Consider the following 27,626-nt stretch of genomic DNA (forward strand, 5'->3'; position numbering starts at 1 on the left):
CTGGTGAAAAAAAAAAACTGAACCATGATCAGGTTTATTTGGATTCAGGAAAAAAAAACTACGTCTACTTTTCACATAATTATGCCGAATCAAAAGTAAGCTAAAACACTGATTGTGCTACGAGGAGCAAACCCATGATTATCGTGAAGAGGCTCTGTTTCTTAAAAATATTTCAAAGGACTCTCATGCCACTGGTAAAAAAATAGTTTGGGGTTCCTGTGCTCAAACACAGCTACACTGTTTTTCAAACAACTGAAAATTCAAAGCTAGAAAATGAGTATAAAAGAATAATAGTGCTAAAGATTTTCTTTTCTCTTCTTGATCTAAATTTAAAAAAGTTGAAGATCTAAGAGAGGTCAAAAAACCTCCTAAATTTCCTCACTATATCATTTACAGCTGGCTTATCAGTTTCCTTTCTGTTAACAAATTCATGTTAAAAAACTATCATCTAATAAAAACATAGAATTAATACAAAAACAGCAATGTGAAATATATAAATTTATATTGGCAAAACCAACTCATTTTACAAAAATCATAAAAAAATGATGCCAGACAGTTTTCTAAATGTGAGAAACGAACCAATTTAAAGTGTTTTAGTAGAAACCATTTTCATTGAAAAATAAACACTACATATTTTGTGGCTTTTATCTATTTAAAACCATGACTTGTAGCCCTGAAGACCCACAACTAGACTCGAAAGAATTTTGCATTCTATAGTGAGAATGCATGAGCTAAACAAGGCTTTAAGAGAATAATTCTCTTGAAGCGTTGTTGTTGCAACAGCAACTATTGCAAAGAACTTGTTTAACAATTTAGAATTTCACCTTCTGACTAAAAGCATTGAAAGAGTTTTCTCTCTCTCTAGCTAACATATGTAAGCAAATTCTGTGTGACAATCACAACAAAGACAATAAAATCAACTTCTGCTACAAAACGTTCCCAAAATAAGCTACATGCATGTGTATGTATGTAAAATTGTGATGATTGGACAGCACAGAAATGCTAAATTAGCAACACATAATGCAAAAACTGGCTTGGAATTTCTTCATGAATAACTGATCATTTGAAAAGTTATGTCGCACACTCAAAGCAGTCGCGGATCCAGACCTCCAGATAAGGATGGAGGGGGGGGGGGGGGGGGGGACTGGTCCTTTGGGCATCAGTTTGGTCTTAAAATAAGGTGGGCAGGGGGCAGGCCCCCTGGGCCCCTCTCCTGGATCTGCCACTGCAAAAGATATATCCAGATACCTAACCTGTTCCAGGCATTCAGGCTATGGAGTGTGGTGTTTTCCTGGCTCACATCTCTTTGCACCATTCCCACAATCTTAACGCCTGGAGCAGGCTACCAAACACCACAAAGTTGGCCTTTGCCCCGTCAACCTACTTTTTGGATGATCCAGATATCTCATGTTTGTCACGTTACATAACACATTCTTTAAATATGGACTTCTCTGCTTCAGAGAATCCCTGAATAGCACAGATATGTAAAACCTATGGAGGTTGCTGAAGCTGACTGCATGATTAAGCCTAGCTCTCTTATGATGCTGATTTAACTGCAACGTAGCTGCCGCCAGAACATACTGGGATGCTGTTCTCACAAATGAAAACATACACTGCTAGCAACAAGAGCTATCACAGGTCTTTGCCACTGGTGGGGAGACAGTCTGTTGCTAAACACTAATGTATTATTCCTACCTGAACAGTATTCCAGGCAAAAACTGGCTGCTATGTTGCAGGTAGGTCAGAGACATATGAGAATGAAAATTACAAAAGATACAACTGGGACGAAAAAGAGTATCTTGCATTTAACATAATAATGATAATGTGCCTGGGTTACCATGATTATGGCTACTGCATGCTGTGATTGTTAGCCTGTTAATTATGGTTAATAACAAGATTAATAGATTACTTGATAATCAACACACCTGCCCCATGACAGAGGCAACAATGTTGTCACAACAGTGGCAATATAATAATATTACAGATCATTACTGCATTCAGCAAGGCTTCAGCATTATCTTTGAGTGGTTCTGCTGGGAGATATTGATACCAAAGGGCAGGAGGGTGGGGAGGGGTGCATCCCACCAGGTAGGAAGGTGGGAAGGTGTGCATTCCACTAGATAGGAGGGGAAGAGAGATGTGCATCCCACTATGTAGGATCAGGAGGGTCAGGAGGGGTGCATTCCACTGGGTAGGAGGGTGAGCAGGGGTGCATCCTACTGGGAAAGAGGGTGGGGAGGGTGCATTCCCCTGGGTAGGAGGGTGGGAAGTGATAATTAACTATGGTAATGAGCAAAGTCAATTGAAGGTACCTTTTGAATTTGGACTTACTGGTTTGAGATAGGTTTTGTAATAAGAACTTGATTTCAGTCAAAAAAGGTTGTAACATTACCAAGTATGAATGTCTTCAAAATTTCTTTCTTTGCATTAACAAATAATTAACACTATGTTGGTACAATTCCTAGACATTTGACACATGAAAACAAAACTTTGGAGACCCAATCATAATGTTACGGCTTGTTCCTCAGAAACCTTCCCACACAAACAAAGAATAGAGTAAAAAATTAATTAGGGCTAAGAGGAAAAGAAAAATTAGGTAAAAAAATTTTAACCTGAATTTAATTTTGACCACCAACATATACATAGGTAAAGGACTTGTCTGGAATACATGTATGTCCCCTTCCTTTGCAGGTACTGCTCTAATCATTTCTACCTCACAGAATTTCCTTATGATGCTCCTGTTGTGCATGTTAGAAATGACTTGAGACATCACAGTCCCTCCTCCCATCTCCCCCTTCCTCCTATCTCCTGCCCAGCAGGGATGCTATACCATTGCACAGTGTCACTCAGCAGGTATATCTAATTCAGTGACTGAATTAACCTCTTGTACAATAGGGTTTTAGATGAAAAGAACTTCACAGAGAAGGCTTACGAAACATTACTGATGCAGTTGATCATTCTTATAATACACACAACTGTTTACCAGTTTACCCCGGGTATTTACTTCCAGTTTGGACAGATACTATGGTTTACTTACAACCCAAAATGGTTGGTAATGTGCTGTGTCAGTTAGTACATTAACATAGGCACAGGCCTATCAGCCTGTGTAGGGTGTCAGCGAGTGAAGGCACAGGCCTACCAGCCTGCTGTGCAGGGTGCCAGTGAATGAAAGCAAAGGCTTATTAGCCTCAGTGCAATGCAAAGTGCTGGTTAGTGTACAAGTAAATTTCCTCAAAAAACTATTAAGTGCACTTAATCATGAACATGAATGGTGCATGATTTATTGGATGTACCAAACAAAAAACACTGTGGGCAACTACAGCACTATGTTCATTCAATTCAGTCCGTTGCTTATTAGCAGGAATAACAGTCATACCTGTGAATCAGGTAATATTCACTTCATAAGTGAAAACGGTTGTCATCTGCATGAAAGGACCTTGAAACTACAGCATTCCCATTCATCCATAAAACTGGGGTCAAACACAGTGCTCTTCTGTTTGGCCTTCCTAATAATTACTACATCAAATATATTTCATATATATATGATATCTATATATATATAACTCTAGAGTAAATAGATTTCATTTTATACCAAGAAGGCTCCAAAGAAGGTTGCAGACCCATAGGTTGATATTTGATGTGTACTGTCCTCTGGCACGGCAATGAAAAGATGGTCTCCACTTTGCAGCTCAAATACGCCACCTTGATAACTACTGAACAAGAATGTCTGTGCTTTCCTGTACCTCGATGCAATACTTCTCATCATTACATGCAGAGTTCCAGTTCTATTTAGCTGCACCAAGTGTATCATATAAGGTTTTATATTGTCCTGCACTTGAAAGTACAGCTGGCTATACACGTAGTACCGTCCAGTTGCCGGGATGACCAGCTCACCATTTTCATATTGCATGCCACCGGATGAATGGGCAAACCCCCGGCTGTTTTCCCAGTCTCTGAGAATTCCTGGAACAAACAATTCTTGTGAATGGTACAAATATCTGCCTGTACATTTTCTCTCAACTTATGAGTATTAAACATACACCTAAGCATACATTTAAGCATTGAGCCTCACACAGTATACCGGGAAGCCAATTTCATAAAACTTTTACAAACGTACATGTACTTTGCAATTGTGGCCATCTACACTTGTAACTGAGAGAAGGAGCGCTTATCCTGTTTTTAGTACATGTATCATGAAGAATGTAAGGGTATCACTGCTACACGACCCCTTCTGGCCCCACTCCAAGATGGGCTGTCAGTCTATCATTAGGTTCCTCTCTGCAATATGTCACCGGCATCCACCACTGTAACTACGAGCTGGGGGCTAGGGATTTTCCCTTGGTTACAATAAGCATGACCCCTGGTTACTTTCAAAGGAAGCAAAAAAAGAAAAGAACTTCTAAGCCGTTCAATGCTCCACCTACTTATTGCATATAGCCGGCAACTTGAAACATTAGTGAAAGCCCTGGGTTACAACTGCACGGTGAGCAACAATGTGACGGAACCATACAATTGCAAGATAGGCACATCAGACCTCCTCACTTAAGTTACATTGTTCAATAATTGGAAGGGGTCTTACTTAGAATACTTCAGGCATAAGAAATAGGAAAAAAAACTGTGTTTTGTTTTACCATATAATATTATTAACTTCACACCAAGAATTACTATATCATTATATACTAAAGATATTCTACATTATTCTACATTTACATTTCAAAAAAACCAGTATTCCAGAAGAAACTTTTACATACTCTTAATACATCTTTCATCTAGCTATTAGTTGCCACAAATTAATTGACGTATAAAATTTTCTTCATAATATTTAATCATAAAAAATAACTGCTCTTCAATAACTTAAAAAAATTTTTACATTCATTAATAACTATTATTATAGCCAAAATTAATCATATTGTTTTTACATATCATCATTTTATGATGAATCCCCTTCAATAGATAAGTTAATAACCCCTGTGTTCATTTAAGACAGTATTAATTTACATTATTCATTCAAAATATTTCTTCGTTTCTGATTGGCTAAAAGCACATGCATTCACTAGTTGTAATTCACCATAACCAGCTACTGTTGACCAAGTTTAAAGGAATTTTGCGATTAATGAACTGATGACGTCAAAAGTGGAGCACAGTTGCAAGTTAGTGCACTGTTAACCGAGAAAACCTGGGGACGAGGTTGCATGAGTTTTGGTTGTGAAAAGAAAAATGGCTGAACAGTAAGCGGAACATTTTACTCGTTTCACGAAATGAACCATTATCTAAAAACATAGCAGGAAGACAACTCGACGGACAACATCTGCTATTTGAAGTATATTTGCAGACCTGAACGGCCCTTTCCCTTCTAAACATGCACCATCAAGGTGAACTTAACATCCACGAAGGTAAGCATGTTTAAGCTTGTTTTTAAATTAGGAATTATTTTGGATAAATAATAAAGCAATTAATAAAATTAATTTGGCTTTCGGAGGATATAAAGAATTATGTAGATCTCGGATGGCGTTGTACACCTTGGCCAATAACACCCTCCTCAATCTGCATAATTCTTTACATCCTATTCAGCCTCATTCACTAATTGCTAAATAAATCATTAATTTTAACTTATGTCATTGTTTGCACACCCCCTTTTTTCTTTAGGGCACCAGTACAATGTATCCTATATTTAGTGTGCCAAATGCACCAAGTTTTTCTACAAAAACCTTTGTCAAAAAATAATAATTTAATGATTTCTTTTACTTTCACTGTAATTTTCACAACACAGCTCTAAATGTAAATTTGAAATTAAAAATATCTGCCTTACTCTGAGCTATTCATATGACCTTACTTTTTCCTTTTTAAAATTTTTGTCTTACTCTGAGCTATAATTTCCCTTGAAGTAGCACACAACAGTACGAGTTTTCAGAAATGTGAATGCACTTAAAATGGTTTTTCTGGCATCTTTATACCCTAACTAATGTAACAACCACAAAAGAATAAAAAATGGTTTATGCAAAGCTTTTTTTTATAGATACAGTTTCATATTAAAAAAGCTCCAAAAAAACTTCCCTTTTCTATAAGATTAGCGCTGATATCATTATGGCCAAGCTTAACAGTTATAACATCCGAAGCATTCAACAACACCAAGAAACCATGAGAGATGGTATAAAAAGACCGGTTTCCAGGGTGAATACCCATAGTTTTGACAAAGCCATTTACACAAACATAGTAAGACAAGCTTTTAGCAGAGCTAGTTGTATAATAAATTTGACTATAAACAAAATACACTCCTGGTTTAGGGACTGTGAGACGTCCTCGTCCAAATAACATCCCCCCTCGGAGCAGTGGAGCTCTCCAACCAGTTAAAAAGCCTGTCAAAAGAGAGAGCACAGAAACCAAAGTGTCAACCACTTTGGTTGAGGCCCTCTGCTCCGAAGTGTTAAAAAAAGTTGTCATACTGATAGGTTGAAAATGTCTTCAAAATGCCTCATTATTTTGTAAAGGCAAGAAAATCTTTTAAGTAATTTTACCAGCATATCTTATGAGTAATTTCCAGTCACCTGAATGTACATTTTATGGCCTATTTAGATGATAAAAATTAAAGAAATGACTTCCAAAGATATCTCTTCTATGTCCTGTTACACTGTTTATTAAACAAGCCCTGTTTGACTGTAACTTTATACAGCTTTTGACAGGAATATCTGAATTAACTTTTGGTATCACTTTTTAAATTTTTGTGACCAGCAGCATTAATCATTCACAAAAACAATACAACAAGCTAAGCAGAAGACAAGATGCTGCTGATATTTTTAAAAGGAAATCTTACCTGATCTTGGAGAGTTTTGGGTGTAACTGCTGTGCCCAGTGATATGGGCGGAAGGTCTCACTATAGACTGAAAACAAAAGCAACAATATAAAGAAAACAGCAGATGTCATACAGTAAAAACTGCAGCATTTCTAGGTAGCAAAACCCAATAGACAATTTAGGAGAAATTGATGATGAGTCAACTAGAGTACATGCATGAGTGTTTATTTAAGAGGGTGGAGACTCCCAATATCCATCCTGAATTACAGGCCAAAGTTGCCAGCAAATTGCTGTGTGCATTTGTACATGAATAATTTCCTCTAACATGGACCAAAATTTTTACCCTTTCACCTCCCCCTGCCAAAACAGCTATGATCTGACATTTCCCAGAGAACGGTGTCATGCTAATCAAAGGATGTGTGGAAACAGACCATTAATGACTCTCAAACCTTGAGTCAAATTCTCCCCCTTTTAACAAGCAAACATAGGGCAACTTGAAAGGAGAATCTAGAGGTTCATCGTTAATCTAAAGTCACAAGGCTCTTTACTTGAGACACTCATTTGATTGTGTTCCATGCCTATTGTTGGTTATAGGCGAATCTTTGTTTACATTTTCTTCCTCATTAACATATGATCATCATTATCTGATGAAGCTAATAAAATAAAACCTCTGAATATTGAAAGAGCATAACAATTTCGGTTATCTCTGAAAATTTGAGCCCGATATACTGAATGGTTTCGGATAAATTCTCTTTTAACCCATTCGCCCCTGAACCGCCCGTAACCGCCCGTGCGGATCCAGGTCCTTTCTACCCATTGTGACGTCATCAGTTTTAACGGTCAAGGACAACTTTCTTCACTAACTTGTGCAGAGTGAAGAGATCTTTCAAACCATACCAGAATGAGCACAATTCAGTCAAGGACACCGGAGAAACAAGCAAAAAACCACGTGACATTGACCTGAAAATCTCCATGAAAATCTTGTCCCATTACCCACCTACCTTTCCTTTCGCCTAATCCTAGGATCCTAAAAGCTTTCCTAAAAACTCTTCCCACCAAAATCAAGCCTACTAAATGCCCAGCAAGAGAAAAAAAAATGAGGCAAGAAAAGCAAAAAAAGAAGGGAGGAGAGAAAGCGAAAAGTAAAAGTCAAGACTGCTGTGTCACTTTTAAACCCAAAAACTATGTCGAAATTTTGCTTTCTGCGCATGCCCGAACTTCGCAAGCTGATATTTTGCATCTGGATCGGAAGACCGCGAAGTGTTCGACCTGTAAACCAGTTTGTGGTAAGTTTTAGCTCTTTATAGCACGACAGTGACCAGAAAACCACTCGACTAGCTTCAAAACGCGTTTTTCGGCAAAATCTCTAGGAGCGAATGGGTTAACACTCAAAATTTTACAAAGAATGTATGGCTCATTAACTTTTTTGCCACCCAGAAATTTTACAGTTTTAGATGGGTGATATTTCCTTTCATATTGCTTGCAGTAACACTGCACAAAAAATTTGATTTACACTAAATTTACTCATTGTAATATGGTGCAAAAAAGTTCAAACTACGGTTAAATCAAGGGCAAAGATGGTAATTACTGCATTTGCCCTTGAATTTACAACTCCATAAAAACTGGTAAGCAAAGGCGGTATTTACCAACTTCCTCATCTTTTGCACTTTTTTGCACCACATTTGCCCCAAACAAATTTGTGAAAATCTAACTTTTCGTGCAGTGTAAGCTGAAAATTGCACAAGTGGCTCTTTCAACTTTTGAATTTAGTCCGTATATATGGCCACGGTTTCGCTGAGTTAACCCATTCACTCCTGGGACTTTTACGTGCGACAACCCCCCAATTCCCTGGCAATTTTCGGTTGAAAATAAGCGTACGCGAGCGCCTAAAATAAACCATATGCGCAGTAAAACCAGAGATAAACTCTGGCTTTCAAACAAACTTTTTCTTTTAGATGAGTTAATGGGCAGCCAGGGTATGTAAAAAAAATAGCAATTTGAGAAAGAAAAAGCTGTGGAAAGAGGCGAAAACAATGAATTTCAACAAAATTTCTTCGCCGCGCAATAATTGCACTGATAAATCAACGGTGAAACAGGGAACAAAAACGCTGTTAAAGGAATAAACACAGTCGATAAAACATCAACAACACTGTAAAGTCATTTTACTGAAAGTTGTTTCATTAAGTTCTCTTTCAGATCAGTCCAGTCGAGAAGCACCGTAGAAAAATGTAGTGAAACTTCGGTGATGATCACTTCACGAAGAGCGATTTGAAGAGTTCCACATCATCAAGCATGGGAAAGTTTAATAAAACAAGGGAATGCTGGACTTCAGCTTCCCACTCTTTCATATATTTTTCGATTCTTGAATGTCAACAATAAAATAAATGATCGCTTTCTCCAGAGAAGGTGACATAGCCGCAATCTTTCAGGGAAGCGTATTTGGTATCCTGACCTGAAGTGCCTCCCCGATCATGTCCGATCAACAAAGTAAAGCACAAATAAGTTAAATGCCAAACTTGCTTTATTAATGCTTTATCTACCAATGCACAGATCGATAGGTGTTAATAGTTATACACAAAGAAAAAAAGCACACAAAAAGCATCATTTGGCAACTGTAAATAATTGAATAAAAAGACGGTTACCGTTTATTCTCCGTGAGCTTCCGCGCGATGTGAAGTAAATTTTATTCATGGGGATTGTCAATCCAAATCGATCGTCGCACATAATCCGTTTCCTTGTTCAAACTTTTAACTCTACAAAAGCATCACCTTCAGCAGTTCAAGAAACAGTTTCATTTAAAACATTTGCTGCGAGGAACACGGTACTTGGATGCAAGTAAATGAAATGAACGAGGTAAGTTTTCATCGATAGTCCATGCGGTTTGTTTACCTACGAAGCGCTCGGCAATTTGAGGGCTAGGATTGTCTTTTTCAGTCTTAAGATCGTTTAAATCTCAATCAGAAGGTTTTTCACAAGGTCTGTTCAACAACCTGAAGTGATCAAGAGTCGAATTATCTCTATGTTCTCTCAAACGTGATGCGAACTTTGATTCGAAATCAACACGGGCGGCCATTACTCTCGCGAATTTCTTTTGCTCGTGCTCTTCGAAAAACCCGACCCTGTGGTGCTTCTCATCATCTGTCAAAAAATGCGCAAAAGATGGCAAATGATTGGTTTATTATCCATCAATCACTCTGTGAAAACAAAAGACAAAAAAACACCCGGGACGAGAGGGGAATGGACTGAATCCAGCGGCCATTTTTACGGGCGGTTCAGGGAATTCGGGGGTTGTCGTACACGGGCGGTTACGGGTGGTTCAGGGGCAAATGGGTTAAGTCGTATGCTAATGAGTAAAAATGTAAACAATGACATCAGCAAAAATTCGCCCATAATGAATTTAAGCTAACTGTTAGTGTCTGTCTCTTACCTCTAGTGAGCCCATATCCCCTTTCTCTCCCTTTGGCCCTCTTTCTCCTCTTTCCCCTCTTGGCCCCCGATCACCTGGCTTCCCCTGGGGACCTCTTTTACCAGGCAAACCTTGGATACCTAAAACCAAGCACAAAAATGTTGCAAACTAAAGTAAAGGATGAGAGAGACACTCCTCACGTCGATCACAAGATTGCAAAACCTACAGCAGGGTTGTCAAAAGTAGCCCGCTGCCGGCGAAAATCACGGTCTACTTGGTTAGTATCGGCCGGCTACTCTGCTTGGCATTTCTTTATGGATGGTGTTTTTTAAATAAAATATCCTTGGACTGGCCGCTTACTTTGACAACTCAGCCGTTTACCTCAAAACTTCCTGACAACCCTGCTTTAGGCTATTCTTGGGCTTTCAAGACCATGTCACAGAGACCATGCCCTGTGAACCTTAAAGTTATAAATGGACAGTGTAAGTTGATTTTGATGGAAAAAAGACAACAGAGTGGCTATTCATCTACCATATCCCTGATCTAAGTAGAATTTACATGATGAATGAAATGTTGCTATTCGAGGGGAGGTGAAAACCAGAATACTGGGAGGAAAATAACAAGAACTAACAACAAACTTGACCAACATAAGGTGCCGTCTCCATAAATTGAGACCAAGCCACTTAAAGGGAAATAAAGTGCTCTCTCCACTGCATGACCCTTGCTAACCGACTGACACCATTCACCTGTAAACTTGAACTTTTGATGTACATGTATGTTACCTTGGTCTCCCTTTATGGCAATCCCAGGATCACCTTTGGGGCCTCTTTCTCCTTTTGGGCCAGGTATACCTGCAAGAAATACATGGCAACAAGTATCAATATTTGACTAATGATTTAAGGTAAAGGGGTATGTAGAATTACTTGCTGATTTTTCCTTTACATTTTCTTGAATTTTTGCTTGCAATCTGTATTTTGCTCTAAGAACAATCTCTAGCTTTTAATCTCTTCCTTGTTTTGTTTAACTACAAAGGGGAAACGCTCAGTGACGCGGGCCAAACAAAGGAACAAAAATGATACTTTTCATTTTAAGAACAAAAAAAAAAAAAAAAATGGAAAGAACACGAAAAATATACATAATAATGAGAGGGATGAAGGACATGGTACAAGCAAATTGGGTCACCTTTGCCTCTAACACCCTCTTCCCTGTCCTACCCTGTCCCCACTCTTCCCTGTCCTCACCCTTCCTTCCCCCTCCCCCCCCCCAAAAAAGGAGAACCAAAAAAAAGGTATTCAAAATATTGTTTATTATAAGCCAGGTACACCTATAGATTTTGTTTCTGGTGACAAATTATAACTTCCCAAGGTTGGGTATAAAAAAACAGGGAAATTTCGATTCTTTTTTGCCCAACATGACATTGCCCCTTGAACTTTTACCTTTTGGGTTACCTCTGCCTCTAACACCCTCTCCCCTGTCCTACCCTGTCCTCACCCTGTCACCCCCCCCCCCCCCCCCACTTGTATTGATTCTTTTAGTCAGTAAGAATAACAGAAGCTTTTTCCTATACCTTGTACTCCTGGATGACCCTGCATCCCAGGGATACCTTAGAGGAAACAGAAAACAAATCAGTTTAAATACAGTAACTACAGTCAGCTACTACCAATACAAAACACTAAAGTTATCCCAGTCCAGTGGCAGATCCAGGGGATGGGCCCAGGGGCACCCCCTATTTCTAGACCAAACTGAGGCTCAAAGGGCCAAAAAATTGTTTTGGGAGACTGCCCCCCCTTTTCTCAGGGTCTGGATGACCACGCCCCCTTCCCCTTATCTGCAGTCAAAGCCTTACAGTTGGAAACACTCGTAAAAGACCGCCTCCTTAAGTGACCACAACAACTTTTCAGGGCTGAACATTTTAACCTCTTGAAGGTGTCGACCACTTTACGCAAGATCTGTATGTCCACTCTATGGAATGTGTTACTTAGAACAACATGGAACTACACACATTTCCTATCCTAAAGTAAGTGTCCGACCCTCTTCTTGGAAGAGAGCCCCCATTTTTCAATTCTTGCAAATCTCCTTTTTTGTTTTCTGTAGTGTTAACTTACAACATATTATGGCACGAAATTGCCCTTTCATCAACAGGTTTTATATTAGCAAAAACTAAAATAAAATGATGCATCAATCTTATATACATAATACAATCTTGGACTAAAGTATTGGGACCAATTTGCATTTGTAGGGCTTTTTAAATCACACCTGCCCAACCCCTGATCTTTTCTGTGAGAATTTTGCGAGCTAAAAAAAAATCATTAACCAGTACTCACCAGAGGCACCCATGCGTCCTGGCGGGCCTTGCGGGCCTTGCGGACCTGTGGGACCCACCGGTCCTCTCTTTCCTGAAGACAAGAAGATCAAGGTGCACAGAACGTTAACTGATATGACTAGTAATAACCAAAGGTTAGGAGTACGCACTAAGTCAAAATGCTCTAGCTCCAATGCTATGCTCCAAGCAAGTTTCACATGAAAGAAATTCAAAACTCGTGTGAGTAAATGCTGCGGCTATACACTTGCTGCATGTGTAAAAGCAACCTGGGGATTATGATTGTGGGCTCTGGTTACAGCTGCTGACAATCTTCAAAAATTCTATGAAACCTCTCTTACATAATGTTTACGACCAGCTAGTCTCTAGTCTCTCCAGTCTCTTACATAATGTTAGCGACCAGCCAAATGGCAAAAAGTTCCTCACTAAGGTACGTCTCACTAAAAATTGTATTCACAGAATCAAGAGTTAAAGTCACCTGATGCATGACATAAAACTGATACCAGTGATGGAAAATACTGGTGTTGCTAAGTATCTTTTAATGCAATCATGAGTTCTAAACATTCCCTAATAATGTACACAGGGCAATCAATTTCTAACCTTTTGGGCCCTCAGCTCCAGTAGCACCTGCAAAATGACAATAAATAAATCAACCATAATAACCTTGACATTGAGTTTTACAACTTCCATAATAAAGTAGTAGGAAGGAAAAACAACCAATTAGAAGCACTACAGAGATGTGGGAAGTGACATGTCAGCAGTATGGATTTTCTACTATTATTTCTCAGAGTAGATCTCATTTCGTGACGGAACTAGTGACGTTGCAAACATGTCAGGTGTATTCTGAGGCTATGATCATTCAAGTTCACTCGCAGTGGTCATTAATTCTCATTCACTCTGCTTAGAAGAAATGAAGACACTTTGCTGATAGGTGTGTTGTAGTTCAACTTTATCTTTGGTTTACATTTTATTTTCCTTTGTTTTGGAGTGTGGTAACGTACGATAATGAGTTTGGAACAAAGGAAAACAAAATTTAAACCGAGGATAAAACTGAACCACAACAGGGATGTCACTAAGATTTCAACAACTATGTGGAGAATGAAACAGCTTGGATTTCTTTTGGTTCTATTTTTCTTCTATTTTCCTATGAAAGTAGCCTGGAGCCACATTCCTAGTAGCTGGAGAAAAATCCTGGACCCCGCCTCTCAATGACAGCCCTGCACAACATCTGCATCAATCCAAAATGCAGGAAAGTGGCTTCCAATGTGAAGGCACATACACTTATTATACATGATGCTCAGGCTCCATCAAGAATGGACAAAAAGAAGACATGGCAGCCACAATAGCAGCCATCCATCATCACGCACAGCAAATAATATTAATTGATATAACAAACTCTGGTAACAATGACAGCCCTTGCATGTACCAAGTTAGTGAGAAACAGGGACAATTAATGTGATGTAACGGAATACCACAAAAATAATATATTCCTCCTTTTGAGACTTCAGAGGTTGACTAATTAACTAATTTACATCAGCTTTTCACCAAAATAACTATGCATAATCAATGAAAATTCCAAAACCATTCACTCATCTGAGATCAAAGAACCTTATCCTGAAATTTTACCCTAATTTAATAATGGATCCTTAATTTTCCTGTGGGAAAATTACATTTTGGACATAACACTCACTGATGATATTGCAGATCAGACAGACTTAGCAGTAAAACAACAAATTAACAGATAATCCTTGTTTCTATTTTGAATAAAGAATGCACAAGATAAGAAAAACAAACCTCAGCATTACCTTAGACTTAATCAAAGTGCATACTTATCCTTTCACTAACTAAGACTAAGATGATGAATTCTTATTCCAACCCTTTGCACCTGTACACTAAATCTAACAGGTGTGTTACCATTTAAATGAAATCTCTTTCGTAAAAATTTTGCACGGTACTTTTTAAATCATATGATTTACGAAAATTGATGTTTTTGGAAATTTTTTACTGTGAGCACCGTCTAGGTGAAAGTAGTGACAAAAAAGTTCCAAACTTGTCATATGTCTGTGTCACAGATCACAGATGACATGAAAATGTGATAGGAAATTTCTTCTGTCATCTAACTACATACACAAGGACAAATGTAATAACAATCAGAAGAAAATTTCACTCTCACTGTGCTTGACTGCAATTTACATTTCAACGCTAAAAAAGGTACTCTATGCTTCAGTCAACAAGTTCTACTAAGCTTTGTCAAGACTTTTAATTGCTCAGTCTGAAGCAAAGGATAAAATATAAAATCTCTGAAATCTACTGTGGGTTCATAATTTGATTGCAAGCAGAGCAAATCCTGAGTTTTGCAGAACTTTTACTTCCTAAACGAAAAAAGTTGTTTCCTGTATTTCTCTCCAGTATAAAGCAGACATAAAAACATGATGATAAGCTAAGGCTTGAGTGGACAACAACAACAATTCTCTCCTTACAATATTAACACCACCTGACAGGATGAGACAAACAAAAACAGTGTCTACTTGTCCCAGACAAGTGGTTTTGATCAGTGGACACGCAGGTCATCAACCTTACTTGTCCTTTGGACAAGTAAATCCTCAGAAAATATTTTGTTTCAAAACCGGGTTTTTAGAAGCATAAAACGGGTCGCTTTTCGTGAAAGGAACTTACAAGTTAGAAATGAAAAGAGAACAGCACTGATGCAGGTGACTTATGATCTATCTTCCATTTTATTTCATTGCACACTGAAAGGGGCGTGGGACTCGAGGGGGGATGAACTTTTGCATTCATAATAGACCCTCTTGGTAACTGTTACCTCGTACACAATGGTGGCTCAGCGAAGCATTACAGGCTATTTTAGTGTACCAGTGAAGCAGTTGAAAAGGAAAGGAAATCCTTCCGCAGAATACACTGGAGTGATTGAAGGAAACATTGTGACAGCCTAACAGTATGAGTTCGAAAGTTTCTGGAATCTAGGAAAGAAACCTTCCCCAGCCGGATAGTACACGATACAAACAACATACAATTCCTTGTACGACTACTTTGGTGACACTTAAAATGCTGTATGTTTCATCTGCTCGTTCCAACAATAAACGGGTTCATGCTTCTTATCAATTACCACGCATCATTAGAACTCGGATTTAACTCAACATGCAAGGAGAATGAGACCTGAGGTTCGGGCAAATACAACTAGAACCTCACTTGTCCATTGGACAAGTGAAGTTCAAATTTTTTTCCTAAACCTGCATCACAAGAAAAGGCTATAGGAATTTACAAAATGATCACCAAAGGGAAAATGCTTTGATCATTCAACCAATTCTCTTGACTACTTCTTATGGAAATAGATGGAGATCAGTCTGGAGAATCAGTATGTGGAACTTAAAGAGTTAAAACAAGTCTCTCAAGCTATTAAGCAAGGGAAACAGCTAAACAACACCCAGGCACAATAAAATTCGCTAAAACATTTTTATCATGTATGCAATTCCTTTTATCCATGATTGATGATTGCATCATTCTCCCATCTGGAAATAGGCGTGGACATTTGCAAACAGCTGTTTGTTTCTGGTAGATGTACCTTGGATTAACAATCTTCGTTTTCTTTTTATTCTACTGTAAGAAGCATGTTCTAAACAATCATTAAGTCTTCCATTTCATTCAATTTTTAAAATTCTCTAGAGAGTTTGACTTTATTATCATTGACATATATATGAGGATGTTTTGTATCATGAATTCGAAAGCCCTGAGATGACAAATTGCATTGCTTAACCTCTTACATAATCTTATCTTTTCACCACACTCCTTCCATCAATAAATACAAACATCTGTAGTTAACAAAACACCTCCATGAATTAATACCAAAAATTACAACTGCAACTGTAACAAACTTAAAAAAAAAACAATAAAAAAAACAAACAAACAAAACAAAATGAAAAACTGGGACTCTTTAAATAATATTATGTAACTTTCTTCGCAATGCAGCTTGACACTTTGCAAATGCCTTAAAATGGTCCAAAATATTATCCTTAGTCATTCTTTTATTCAACAACTTCAATTAAATTACATGGATGTATCTCAATTACCTCTAATTGAGTTAATTATGTTTTAAGCCAATAACGAGAAAGGGAATCCTTTAATGCTTGTTACCATAACACATTATAACTAAGGAAAGTACACAATCGGGTTTTCAACTGCTAGGATATTTAATATAATTTTATAATCCAAACAAAAAAAAGCTAAACCCCCATCTTTGCTGTCAACAAGAGTTGAAAATACCTTTCTCACAAGCATCACCTTTCGGCAGCTAATCCAATAAATTATTTTTAATCAAATATTTTCATATGTTCCACTAATTCATTGCTCTCAGGAATGTCAAAAATTAATTGCCATTATTCTTCAGTTACCTGACTAGAAATAAAGATGGAATCCACTAGGAAATTGAGTAAAGTTAATTTTCAGTGGACAGAAACCTTGTACCAAAATAATAATAATAATAATAATAATAATACAGAATATTGCATTCTTTTCTACATTTTTCAAGGGCTAAAGATGTAATAAATCATCTGTAGTAACACCAAAGAAAATTTCACATGGAAGTCCGACAAAATAAATGTCAAATTTCACAAGAACTGTGATTACATAGGTAAAATTCTGAAAATTTCATATGTAAGATGTAACTTTGTGAAATTTTACATTCATTTTCTCGGGTTCACATAGTACAGTACAGTTAGTACAGATGATTATTTTATTACATCTTTAGCCCTTGAAAAATGTACGAAAGAATGCAATATGCTTTAAATTATTCTGGAACAAGATTTTTGACCACTGAAAATCAAAATTACTCAATGGCCTGGTGGATTCCGGCTTAATCATCTTTTTCTCTTTCGTGCCTTCCAAAAACTGAAGTTCTTTGGATAAATACTGTAGGTGAGAGAAAGGAAACATCCATAGGAAAGTACCTTTATTATTTTTTTTTGATAGTTTTCTCAAAGACAACTGCAGTTTATAGCGTATAACAGTGCAGATCATACTTTTCCTTCCTTGACAAAAACTTAAGTCATTGACAACTTTTTGGGAACTGTTACAAGTTCTACATGATACAGACCAAGTCAAAATCCATCTTCTTTGAGAGAAAGTTATGCAACTGCAAAGCAAAAGAAAAGAGATCTTTCCAACCCACAACCCTGTCTTCTGAAAGAAAATTGGATTTGACTGGTTTTACATCATATGGAACCCATCAAAGACATTAAAAATTTTGTAGAAAACATATCAAAGGGATGTTGACAACTGTGTTGAGTGAGAAGGCTAGTGTGATCTCTGCCTCACCAGAAAGTTCTTCCTGAATAACACTGCTCAATATATTTCATTGGACTGATCATTCACTGACGGATTTGTTCACCCGACCAAAAACAAACAAGTTGAGCAACTGGTCTGCCCGTATGGATTTCTGTCAGAGAAGGCCATTGTGCAGCCAAAATTCTTTTCTTAACAAAATTTCCCCATTGTTATAATTACTGTCAATACTGTGAATATAATTTACATAAAGCAATGCAAAGGGCTTGTGTGAAGAAGAAAAGTTGATTTCTAACAAATTTTCCTTTCTTGCCAGAAAGTAAAAACACCAGACGTTTCACTGATTAAAGGAGGACTTGGCCAAACAAAGTGATCACGTGCAGCAATAGCAGAAAGTAACATTCTAAGACCATCTTTGAACAGTCAGCCAACCTTTCCGCTACTTTCAATTTGGCCATGCCATAATTTCTTGTGGACAGTGGCAAGAGAAATTTGTGATGGAGCAGATACCTAAAATACACGCCCATTTATCTAAGTGTACTTAAAAATAAACCAATTTAAACAGATCTGAAGATCCACGGATTGTCTTAAACTATGGCCTGCATTTCAAATGAACACTTAAAACATAAGCTGTTGAATCTATGTAAGGTAGCAAGTTTACTTTTTTGACTCGGTTGATAAAACTAACTTTCTGTGGTTCACCCCCAACCTCACAGACAAAGCACCCACCAGGTTCTTTTGAAACCCTTTTGTTTTCATTCAAGTAACGAAACATGTATCTTTCTTAAAGTAAGGCTCACCTTTTCCTCACTTTTTGCATGGCCGCAAGGGGGAGAAGTTAATGTTAAGAATTTCATTTCTTCCTGTGGGCAGGGTGGAGTACCTGGGGTGCTTACCTTTTGACAGAAAAATCCGATTGGGGTGTCAAAACCATAATGGTAAGCGATTTACCAGTTTACCACAGAATTGCCACATCCGTTACGGTTTGAATCCAAAAAGGTGCGGATTTTTGCACCATGAGTCTGGAACCAAGCAGGAACCAAAAAATTGGTAAATGGTAAGAAACATTTCCGTTTGTTTCGTACAGACCAGAATGAACAGACTACCTCAACACATATTCCTCAATTTTCGACTGGAATTTCTGAAAAGTGACCTTACCATTTACCTTCCATTCAGAATTTCTGATTTTTTCTGTCAAATGGTAAGCAGCCCTGGTCTGCCTCCCGATCAGGTTTACAAGTTATGGGAGCAAGTGACAGATGTTTTTAAAGAGGCACCTGATGCCATAACTCACACTGTTGGGTCTTAAAACTAGTGCCAGGCATTGGATCTCCCTACTTTGGACATCCATGCCTGAGGCTGTCTATCTTGTAAAGATAACGCCAAGGGAAGAAAGACTCAACACCCTACTTCCTGACACATTACATCCCAACAATCAGAGACCAAACAATGGAAACAACAGAAAATGTTAAAAGTTAAAATGAAGGATCAATTATTTGGGAACAAGGATTATAGGAGGTTTCCAGTTCAATTCCCAACTATGGTCTCAAAAACTAGTTTCGACTTCTTATCCTTCCCGGGTAGCTTTGAGTAGCTACAAATACTTGCAAAAGGGAGTACTGATAGAGAGCGGGTTTAAAATGAAGCGCACTGCTGGCCTCAGGTTTGTCAGTGAGTAATGTGTTATGTTCACTTGGTACCTTAGTGGTAGCACCATGTGAAATTACTGCCAATGCAGTTTTATTTGAATGGTCAACAGGATTTTAAAGAAAGTTTTAAGACTTTAAGATTAAAAGGATTAATTAAAAGAATTAAGAATACAATCTACACTGTCCTGCTATGTGAAGAGATACGCAATACGTTTTTATGGATGTTTCTTGATGTCGCGGAAACCATTGCTGGTTCACTTTTGTGCCATGGTGCAGGTATTGCTCAGTGTCTTTTTGATCTCTTTTATTAAGTCACTTGGCGATTGCACTCGTCCACAACACCAAGAAACTACCAGTTTTCCATTCACCCTTAAAGCCCAAATATCCACCTGGAAACAAATTCTCCAAACTGATCTCTACACATTTCCTTTTAGAATTAGTAATTGATAGAATTAAACAAAAGATCAAGGCATTTTCTCTTTGGTGATCATTTTGTTAATTCTCATAACCTTATCTCTTGACTATGTAAAAACTATGGACATTGTTAGGAGAAAATTGATGTTGGTCACTAGGTTAACACACAATAGTGAACTGATGAAACACTAAAATAAATCAACCAATAACAAAACCCTTCCAACCAGCTGACAAAAATATATTTTAAAATAACATTTAATATGCAAGACAACCAATATTTTAATAACAAAGCCAGGAAGTAATCTAGTCTTTTCAACACTTATTCATAGACAAAGCATAAAAATATTTTGTCTATAAATTATATATAACATTATGACTCATACTTCCTGAATACGTTCTCGGTTATTACAAACAGTTAATTTTGAAACGCACTTTTTAATTTTTTAAATAAAAATTTGCTGTGGTTTAGAGCTAAATTTTTGAACATTATTTTGCGATATAAACATGTAACAAGGTACATAATACTTGAAATAAGCTTGAGTTGTAATTTTATTATGCAGAATGTCAACAAAAAAAGCTGCTCTTTTTCACTCCAATACTTAGACTTGAAAAAGTAAGCCAAAAGGTCAGCTGTCTTTTCACAAAAACCAAGAAATCACCATCAAACAATTTTATACAACACTTGGGGGATTCAGGCTCCTTAGTAGTTTTGTCAGGTTTAGTATAAAAAGTGACAGATATCAAAACAATCATGTACAGAAAGAACAGTGGACGGGAAAATAAGTAAAAGAATGTCCTCACGGTTTTTTAGTCAATTTCAACAATTGTGAAAACAATACAAAAACAGCATTGGTCTATAACTTGTGTAATGACAATGAAAAAAAACAAAAAACGCGACGTCAAATATTTCTAAGTACCAATTTAGTACGCTTCTTTTTGAGATTATGACATGCAACTTCCTGATTTCACTTTCCTACTGAAAGACCGTTTGGGCGTTTTAAACTTACATGTCATTTGCTAGCCAAAACATTTCGAAACAAATTCTTTGGGAGGCATCCACGTATACAAAAATACAGTCAATCCTCTCAATCCTCATTGCTGTGCAAACAACAGGGACAGAGCTTTGTGTCCACTTAAACCACTTCACTTTCCAAGATAAGCAATGCAGTCATATAACTTATCATTCTTCTAACTTTAGAGTCTGTATGTAAAATCCTTTGGTGTTTTTTACCATTCAAACAAACTTTCTTCAGCAGTATTTTTACAAGGTACTACTTGGTTTTCAGCATTTTGCAAAATGAAATTATGAAACTTAGTCAAATTTCATCTGTAGCCCCTTCTAGATGTTAAAGGTAGACAGGAACTGTATAAAACTTAACATCCATCAGACTATGGGAACTGTCCCAAATACACAGATGCTAATAAGGTTTGATTTTAAACCAAAAGATAAGCTGTTGCAATTCACACTTGTGACACTTGTAATGATTGATATACAAAAGACTTGAACCAAAAAAACATAGTTATAGTTTTCCAATTTAAATGCATATTAACCATTATTTTTCATAAGAAAGCTGTATACATTTATGACAACTACAAACTGCTAGTTTCTAGTTATTATATATTTATGTGTTGATGTTGACATAATTTTTCCTAAACTGTTTGTAAAGAGTAAAGGCAACTTTGCAATGGTTCATTTTAATAATAATTAGACAGACACGGTGTTTGAATATAACTCCAAGGCATGAATTACTTTTTAGTGTTCCGGAGTCAATTAAGCAAAAGAAAGGAATGGTTTTCTAACAACAGCCTTTTGTTGTGCATAATGACAAAAACTTGACTAGCAGGACCTACATATCTGAAGTTTAATCATTTCTTAAGATAACCTTTACTTACAATTTTGTGGCATTCATTAACTACTTTCTTTTGTTACTCAAGACAAACACATTGCAAAATTATCATATAATGAGCAGACCGACACGGCTGATTTCAAATGAAAAAACAGCAAAGTGTTTTTTTAAATTTTCTATAAGGGGAAAAAAACACACTTTATGGAATTCTTTTACATTTTATAAGCGTCTTGCAACCCTTTTGAGATGGTTTAGGACAAAAGAACAAACAAGAAGTAGTTAATCTACAACGTTTTCCAGGAGTAACGAGAATATCAATTCCCCCCCCCCCCTCCCAAACAAAAAAATTTCAAAACAACAATAATAATACCTATATAACATCTACACTATTTTAGGGGAATAATAAAAAAGAGATAAAAATAAAATAAAATAAATAATTAAAATCCAGAGTTTTTCCTTATCATTTAACTGCAGCAATATACTTGTAGAAATTAACTACTTTAAGTAGGAAAAAATAGCTTGTCTTCTTCTTTATTTGAAGCTCTCCAATTTACAGAAAACAACCAAAGAAAATAGACTGTCATCCTTTGTAGACATCTCTTGTATAAGACAGAATCCACCAGGACATTGAGTAATTTTGATTTTCAGTGGACAGAAATCTTGTACCAGAATAATTTAAAGCATATTGCATTCTTTCCTAGATTTTTCAAGGGCTTAAGATGTAATGAATCATCTGTAGTAACATCAAAAACAATTTCTTATGGAAGCCCAAGAAAATGACGGTCAAATTTCACAAAATTACATGTATCTTACCCATGAAATTTTCAGAATTTTACCCGTGTAATCACAATTCTTGTGAGAAATTTTCTTTGGTGTTACTACAGATGATTCAGTACATCTTTAGCCCATGAAAAATGTAAAAAAGAATGCAATATTCCTTAAATTATTCTGGTACAAGGTTTTTGTCCACTGAAAATTAAAATTACTTGATTTCCTGGCGGATTCTATCTTTATACTTTCTACATGTCAGAATCCAAATTTAGAGGGATATTAAGTTGCTAGGTCAGATAATTAGAACATACAAGAATCTTACAAAACCAAATTAGCAAGGGCAGTTATACAACCATCACCTGACTTGTCAATTGAAGAACTACCTTTTGGTCAAATGAGCAGATTAAATACATGATTGAATTATTGGGATTTAAAATTATTGAAATTCTCCTGGATGATTAATACACATGTGATAGACATCTAGTAAACATCATGATAACTACCACAAAATTAACTGCCAGGCAATAAAGACTTGCCTTAAAAGTCTATAACTACTGTAATGTTTAGTCTAATTATGCATGCAAAATTGTACAATTTGAATTAATGTTTCATTGTTAAGAAAACAATTTGACAAAAACAAATATGTATTATACAAAAAAAATTAAGTTTGCTGCAATGAAAAATCTCTAATAAAATATATGTAGCTGTCATTGTTAAAACAAACAATCCTAAAATGGCATTTTTCACTAAAGCAAATAAAAAATTGGGCACACAAAATGCAAAACAGAGAAGCAAAATCAGAGCAGGTGAAAAACCTTTTTGGTAACATCAGGAGCCTATAGGCTCCTGGTAACATCTTTAAAAAAAATTATTTATTACATGGGTAACAGGAAAACAGAGCCAAAATACTTTCACGGTAGTTTTTGTCAGTGATCTTTACTTTTTGTTTTGTCATTTTGAACATTATGTGACTCTTTCTTTCTCTTTGGAAATATATCCCCCCTTCCCTCCCCTGCCAAAAAAACACAATGTAACATTGTATAAACAGATTGATTCCTAAACTGCGGGAAACATTCTGAAAGAGTTAAGCTTGACTCAAAATATGCACATGGTGTAATTTTCTTTCAGTCAGATTAAATATTAAACAGCCACATTACATTTTAATACAGTTTTTTTGTTCTGCAACCAACAATTAAACTCATTATCTTCAACTGAATCTAAATGAAGTGATTTTAAGATAATAAAATGATTGAAATCTACGCTTAATAAAACGCTTCAAGTTTATAAAAATGCCAGCTGTCATCCGAGTAAAGTGATTGAAAGGAGGTATGAGGGAGGAGAGAAGGCGTTTACGAAAGGAATCCGATTTAGCGCATTCAGTGTTCAACTAAGTACAAAAGCTGCTTCTTGAATGTATTTTTCGGAAAAGAAAGAAAGCCACCAAACAAATCAGTCGAAGGACAATATACACTTCTAACAGGAAATGGAAAGTGCGTGTTATGACAATTGTTGTCAATTAAATCGGCTTCCAATGACTTCAACGTTTGCTGTAGGAAATGTGAACAAGGAGACTATTTGCCAACGTAACCAGCGAAAATGTCTTTGAGAGTGAGTGTTGTGCATATGCTTTTAGACTAGAATCAACTTAACTTGAAATCGCCACGAACAAGTGAGCTCTAAGGATTCAAATCTCTCCTTATGCAACAACTGTTTATTTTTGCCGCATCCAGCAAAAAGCAAATTTGAGCTTTATTCGACTCCACGTTCTTGTATTGCAGATTGATAGCCAGATCTGCAGAGTGCAGACGTAATGTTTAAATTTTTAATCTGATTTCGTCGCAAAACACTCAGTTCTCCGGTGTGTGTTATGTTTACCCGACGTTTTAAGCATAGTTGCACCGAAAGGAGAACTTTTTTTGGAAAATAAGACGATAGTACGTTCTCATTGGATGCAAACCTTCTTAAAATGAATGGATGGGGCGTTCGGTGGTCGCTATTCACAATGTACCCTAATATGCAATTCAATGGCTTTCGGTTCTACTTCGCTAGTTCCATAGTAAATAAAAGACAGGGCTATAACAACCAGCGTGGAATAATTTTACTGTAAAGACGACTTCAATCAACCCCAGTGAATATTTCGCAGTCGCTTGACTAAGTTAATTTCGCTAAGTACTATGCTAGTTTACTCTCTCAACCCGGCTGACAAATATTATTGGATAATTTACACAATTACTATGTCGACTATCGCGATTCATATCATTGATGTATGCAGAGAAATGAATGAAAACCGAAAGCGATAAACACGGAATATTTCATTCATTCATTGAGGAATATTCTTTCACGCATAGAGTAAGAAATATTCTATATCGACGGACACGCGGAGGTGACACTGCGAACCAGATGTCGCAACGAGGGAACTGAGTGAAACAGGATTTGAAGATTTTAACCCTCAAAAATTTACAGACTTAAATCTTACCTTTGCATTGGCAGTCCGCGGATCGTCCACTAGGGCCAAGCGATTGAAGCGAACGCTGGACTTCACTTGCTATTGCCTTCTTCAAAATCCCATCATCCTTCTTTGCCTGCCTTTTAACGTAATGTTGTACGTAGTCTCTATAATGTTTGGGAACTTTTTTCTTTGGAGGCTCCGTCGGCGACGTACTTCTCCTTGAAATTTGTTGTACCAAAGGCATGGTCTGTAAATCGCGCAAAAAAATATATTTCTCAAGTGAGCATTACTCCGATTACAAACGTCAAAATGTGTGCGATAAGAGGGTAATCGCACACCACGGGTCGCGCAAAGCGGACGCTCAAAAAAAAAATGTCCCATCACTTATATCAAGCTTTTCACATAAGTTACTTATACTAACATTAGCAATGAGAAATTGCACGTACCTTGAGAAGACCCGGCGAACTGGTAACATTTGCTTTGATTATAGTAAACGGAGTCGAGTTCTCTCCTTGAAGCACAATTGAACCCTCTGAAGCAATAACTTTGCTTGGATCATTTATACTCGCAGGCGATTCGAGTCTCGCCAAACGCGATTGTACGTTCTCCAGTTGGATAAATACAAGCACAAAGAGTACAACAAATACAATATTAATCACAAAAGAAAAACATAACAAGTTGTTCGTATTAAAAGTAGATTTGCCACAAGCACACGATCTTCTCCCATGGTACTCTATCTGACCATCGTTGTCGTGTTCCGTGGGTTTCTCCATTCCTTGCAGAGATTAAACCACGTGCAAAAGACGAACGTAATTTTCCACTTCAAATCATCCCTTCCAAATATACAGTCTTCCATGCGAAATTTCACTCACAAACAAGCGTTTCTGCCACCGTCGCGATCGCGAATGCACACTTCCTCTCGTACACGAGACCGTCTAACTGTGAGTACCGTAAACGCGCACTGGTACCCGAAATCTAACTAGCCCAGAGCTACGCGCCAAATCTGATGAAAACAATGGTCTCTAGCGGACGTCAGCTTGATCGCGGAAGACACGTGTGCACGCATCAAAACAACTTGGGCTGACAACAGGGTCGCGATTAACCAATCAAAACACACGCTGGGTGGATCACAATCCGATATAAATAACCGCTGATTGGTTGAACACAATAGGCATGATACATTTCACACTTCTAGGCCAATGGCATTGTTGGTTCTATCGCCACAGAAAACACTTAAACGGTTTATTTAATTGATCAATTGTCATTTAAATCAATGGCCTTTCTTTTGCACTGCATTGAGAGCTGAAACAAACTCTGCAAGATAATCCCGTTGCTCATGTGAAGGAATGTGCGAATTTTCCAGCGAAACGCGAGCTGGTCTGAAATCCTTTACCTGAAGAAGACATCCGCTGTAACACACGAGAATCGCTGTGATGACCAATCGCTGACAAGGAAAAAATTCGCCTTTGCCTTGACCTGGGCGAAAAGAGCGAAAACAATTGGATTGATGCCAGAAAAGCACATGGAATTTATTAACCCAACTAAAACTATTAAATTTGGCGTGACAGTGCTGTGTATTGTCGACTGAAAAACATCGCGAGTGATGAAGTCATCTCGAGTGTGGGTGACAAACAATGACGGGGTTCTACAGGGCGTAGCCGTGGGTAGGTTAAAGATGGTGGAAACTTGCCCATCACTTGAACTACCCCGGTTATTTTTATTCCTCGTTGAACTTACGATTAACAGAGAAAACAACACCAGATAAACAGGAAATTGTTAATCGAGAGTTTTCGAGAAAAATGACACAACGCTTTTGTCAACTTAACGATTTGCGCGTGTTACCTAATATTTGTTAAGTAAATTCCTTATGCGCTGCGTTCGACACAGCCGAAGGAAGAATTCAGTCGTGATTGTAATTTGTTGAAGTCGTCGATGTCGCCTGCCCACGGATAAACACATTTCCGATCTCTTAGCCACAGGAACGGAAGCGTGTGTTGGGCAATTCTGGAAGCTTTCATCGCTCACTGTCAAATGCACATTACACCACTTGCAGAAGGTTCCGCACGCGCCAAACGCGACACACACGCACGACCAACATTTTCATGTGTACTTTTCGTCCCGACGTCAGTGGAATACATTTCAGGTTTACTTTGTAACAACGTGTTCAACATACTTTAAAATGGCAATGTATATAGGAGAAGCTTTATCTAAAGATCTTTATTTCCAGACACTGTCACGATAAATCCGTGATAGCACAGTGAACTGCGAAAACTGTTGTGATTTCGTCGGAAAACCAGACCATCATCGCAAATAAATAAATTAGGTGAGAAAATGCTGCAAATCTGCAAACAAAAGCTCTTAACTTCGTCTCAATGTCACTGCAGTCACTTTTTAAACTTCCGAGACATTGCTATGGAACGCACACAAAGGAATCACAGCGTACACAGATGGAGAGAAAGCCTGTTTATTTTAGTTCTAATATCTAGCAGATTAATCCACAATTTGTTTGTGCGTGGATCAGTATTCTAAAATTCAGCGACAGAAAGCTAGAAAGCTCCGTGGGTTTTACATTAAAGTAAATAAACATATCCACCTTAGCTTGAAAGAGGAGCCGATCGCAGCACCGCAAATTCACCTCTGGTCGTCAAAAGGGCGTTAACTGGTTTAAAAAAGTAAGAATGTTTT

The 27,626-nt window shown here is 37.3% G+C and overlaps 1 protein-coding gene across 2 annotated transcripts; it reads right to left on the reverse strand.

The window, feature by feature from the left end:
• Nucleotides 1–1,131: 1,131 nt before the first annotated feature.
• LOC140950593 (uncharacterized) lies at nucleotides 1,132–26,586 on the reverse strand. 2 transcript variants are annotated; one of them, XM_073399831.1, is made up of 9 exons: nucleotides 25,388–26,555; nucleotides 24,969–25,188; nucleotides 13,117–13,143; nucleotides 12,521–12,592; nucleotides 11,764–11,799; nucleotides 10,979–11,047; nucleotides 10,218–10,336; nucleotides 6,812–6,878; nucleotides 1,132–3,963 (listed from the first exon to the last, which is right to left on the reverse strand). In XM_073399831.1, the coding sequence occupies exons 1-9, from the start codon at nucleotides 25,712–25,714 to the stop codon at nucleotides 3,587–3,589; spliced, it is 1,314 nt and encodes a 437-aa protein (XP_073255932.1). In that variant the 5' UTR covers nucleotides 25,715–26,555; the 3' UTR covers nucleotides 1,132–3,586. The 2 variants fall into 2 exon arrangements, with proteins under 2 accessions (XP_073255932.1, XP_073255933.1); XM_073399832.1 differs by lacking the exon at nucleotides 1,132–3,963 and adding an exon at nucleotides 5,902–6,356 and having other exon boundaries at nucleotides 25,388–26,586.
• Nucleotides 26,587–27,626: the final 1,040 nt, after the last annotated feature.

The sequence above is a fragment of the Porites lutea genome, chromosome 10, assembly GCF_958299795.1.
Source record: "Porites lutea chromosome 10, jaPorLute2.1, whole genome shotgun sequence".
Taxonomy (NCBI): domain Eukaryota; kingdom Metazoa; phylum Cnidaria; class Anthozoa; order Scleractinia; family Poritidae; genus Porites; species Porites lutea.

Bases quoted from the DNA above. Each gene is read 5' to 3' on its own strand.
- LOC140950593 (XM_073399831.1), bottom strand. From the start codon at position 25,714: ATGGAGAAACCCACGGAACACGACAACGATGGTCAGATAGAGTACCAT. The intron at 13,144-24,968 runs GTAAGATTTAAG...GTCATTTTGCAG, and splicing joins CGCGGACTGCCAATGCAAAG to GTGCTACTGGAGCTGAGGGC. The intron at 6,879-10,217 runs GTAAGAGACAGA...TTTTGTTTTCAG, and splicing joins GGGATATGGGCTCACTAGAG to TCTATAGTGAGACCTTCCGC.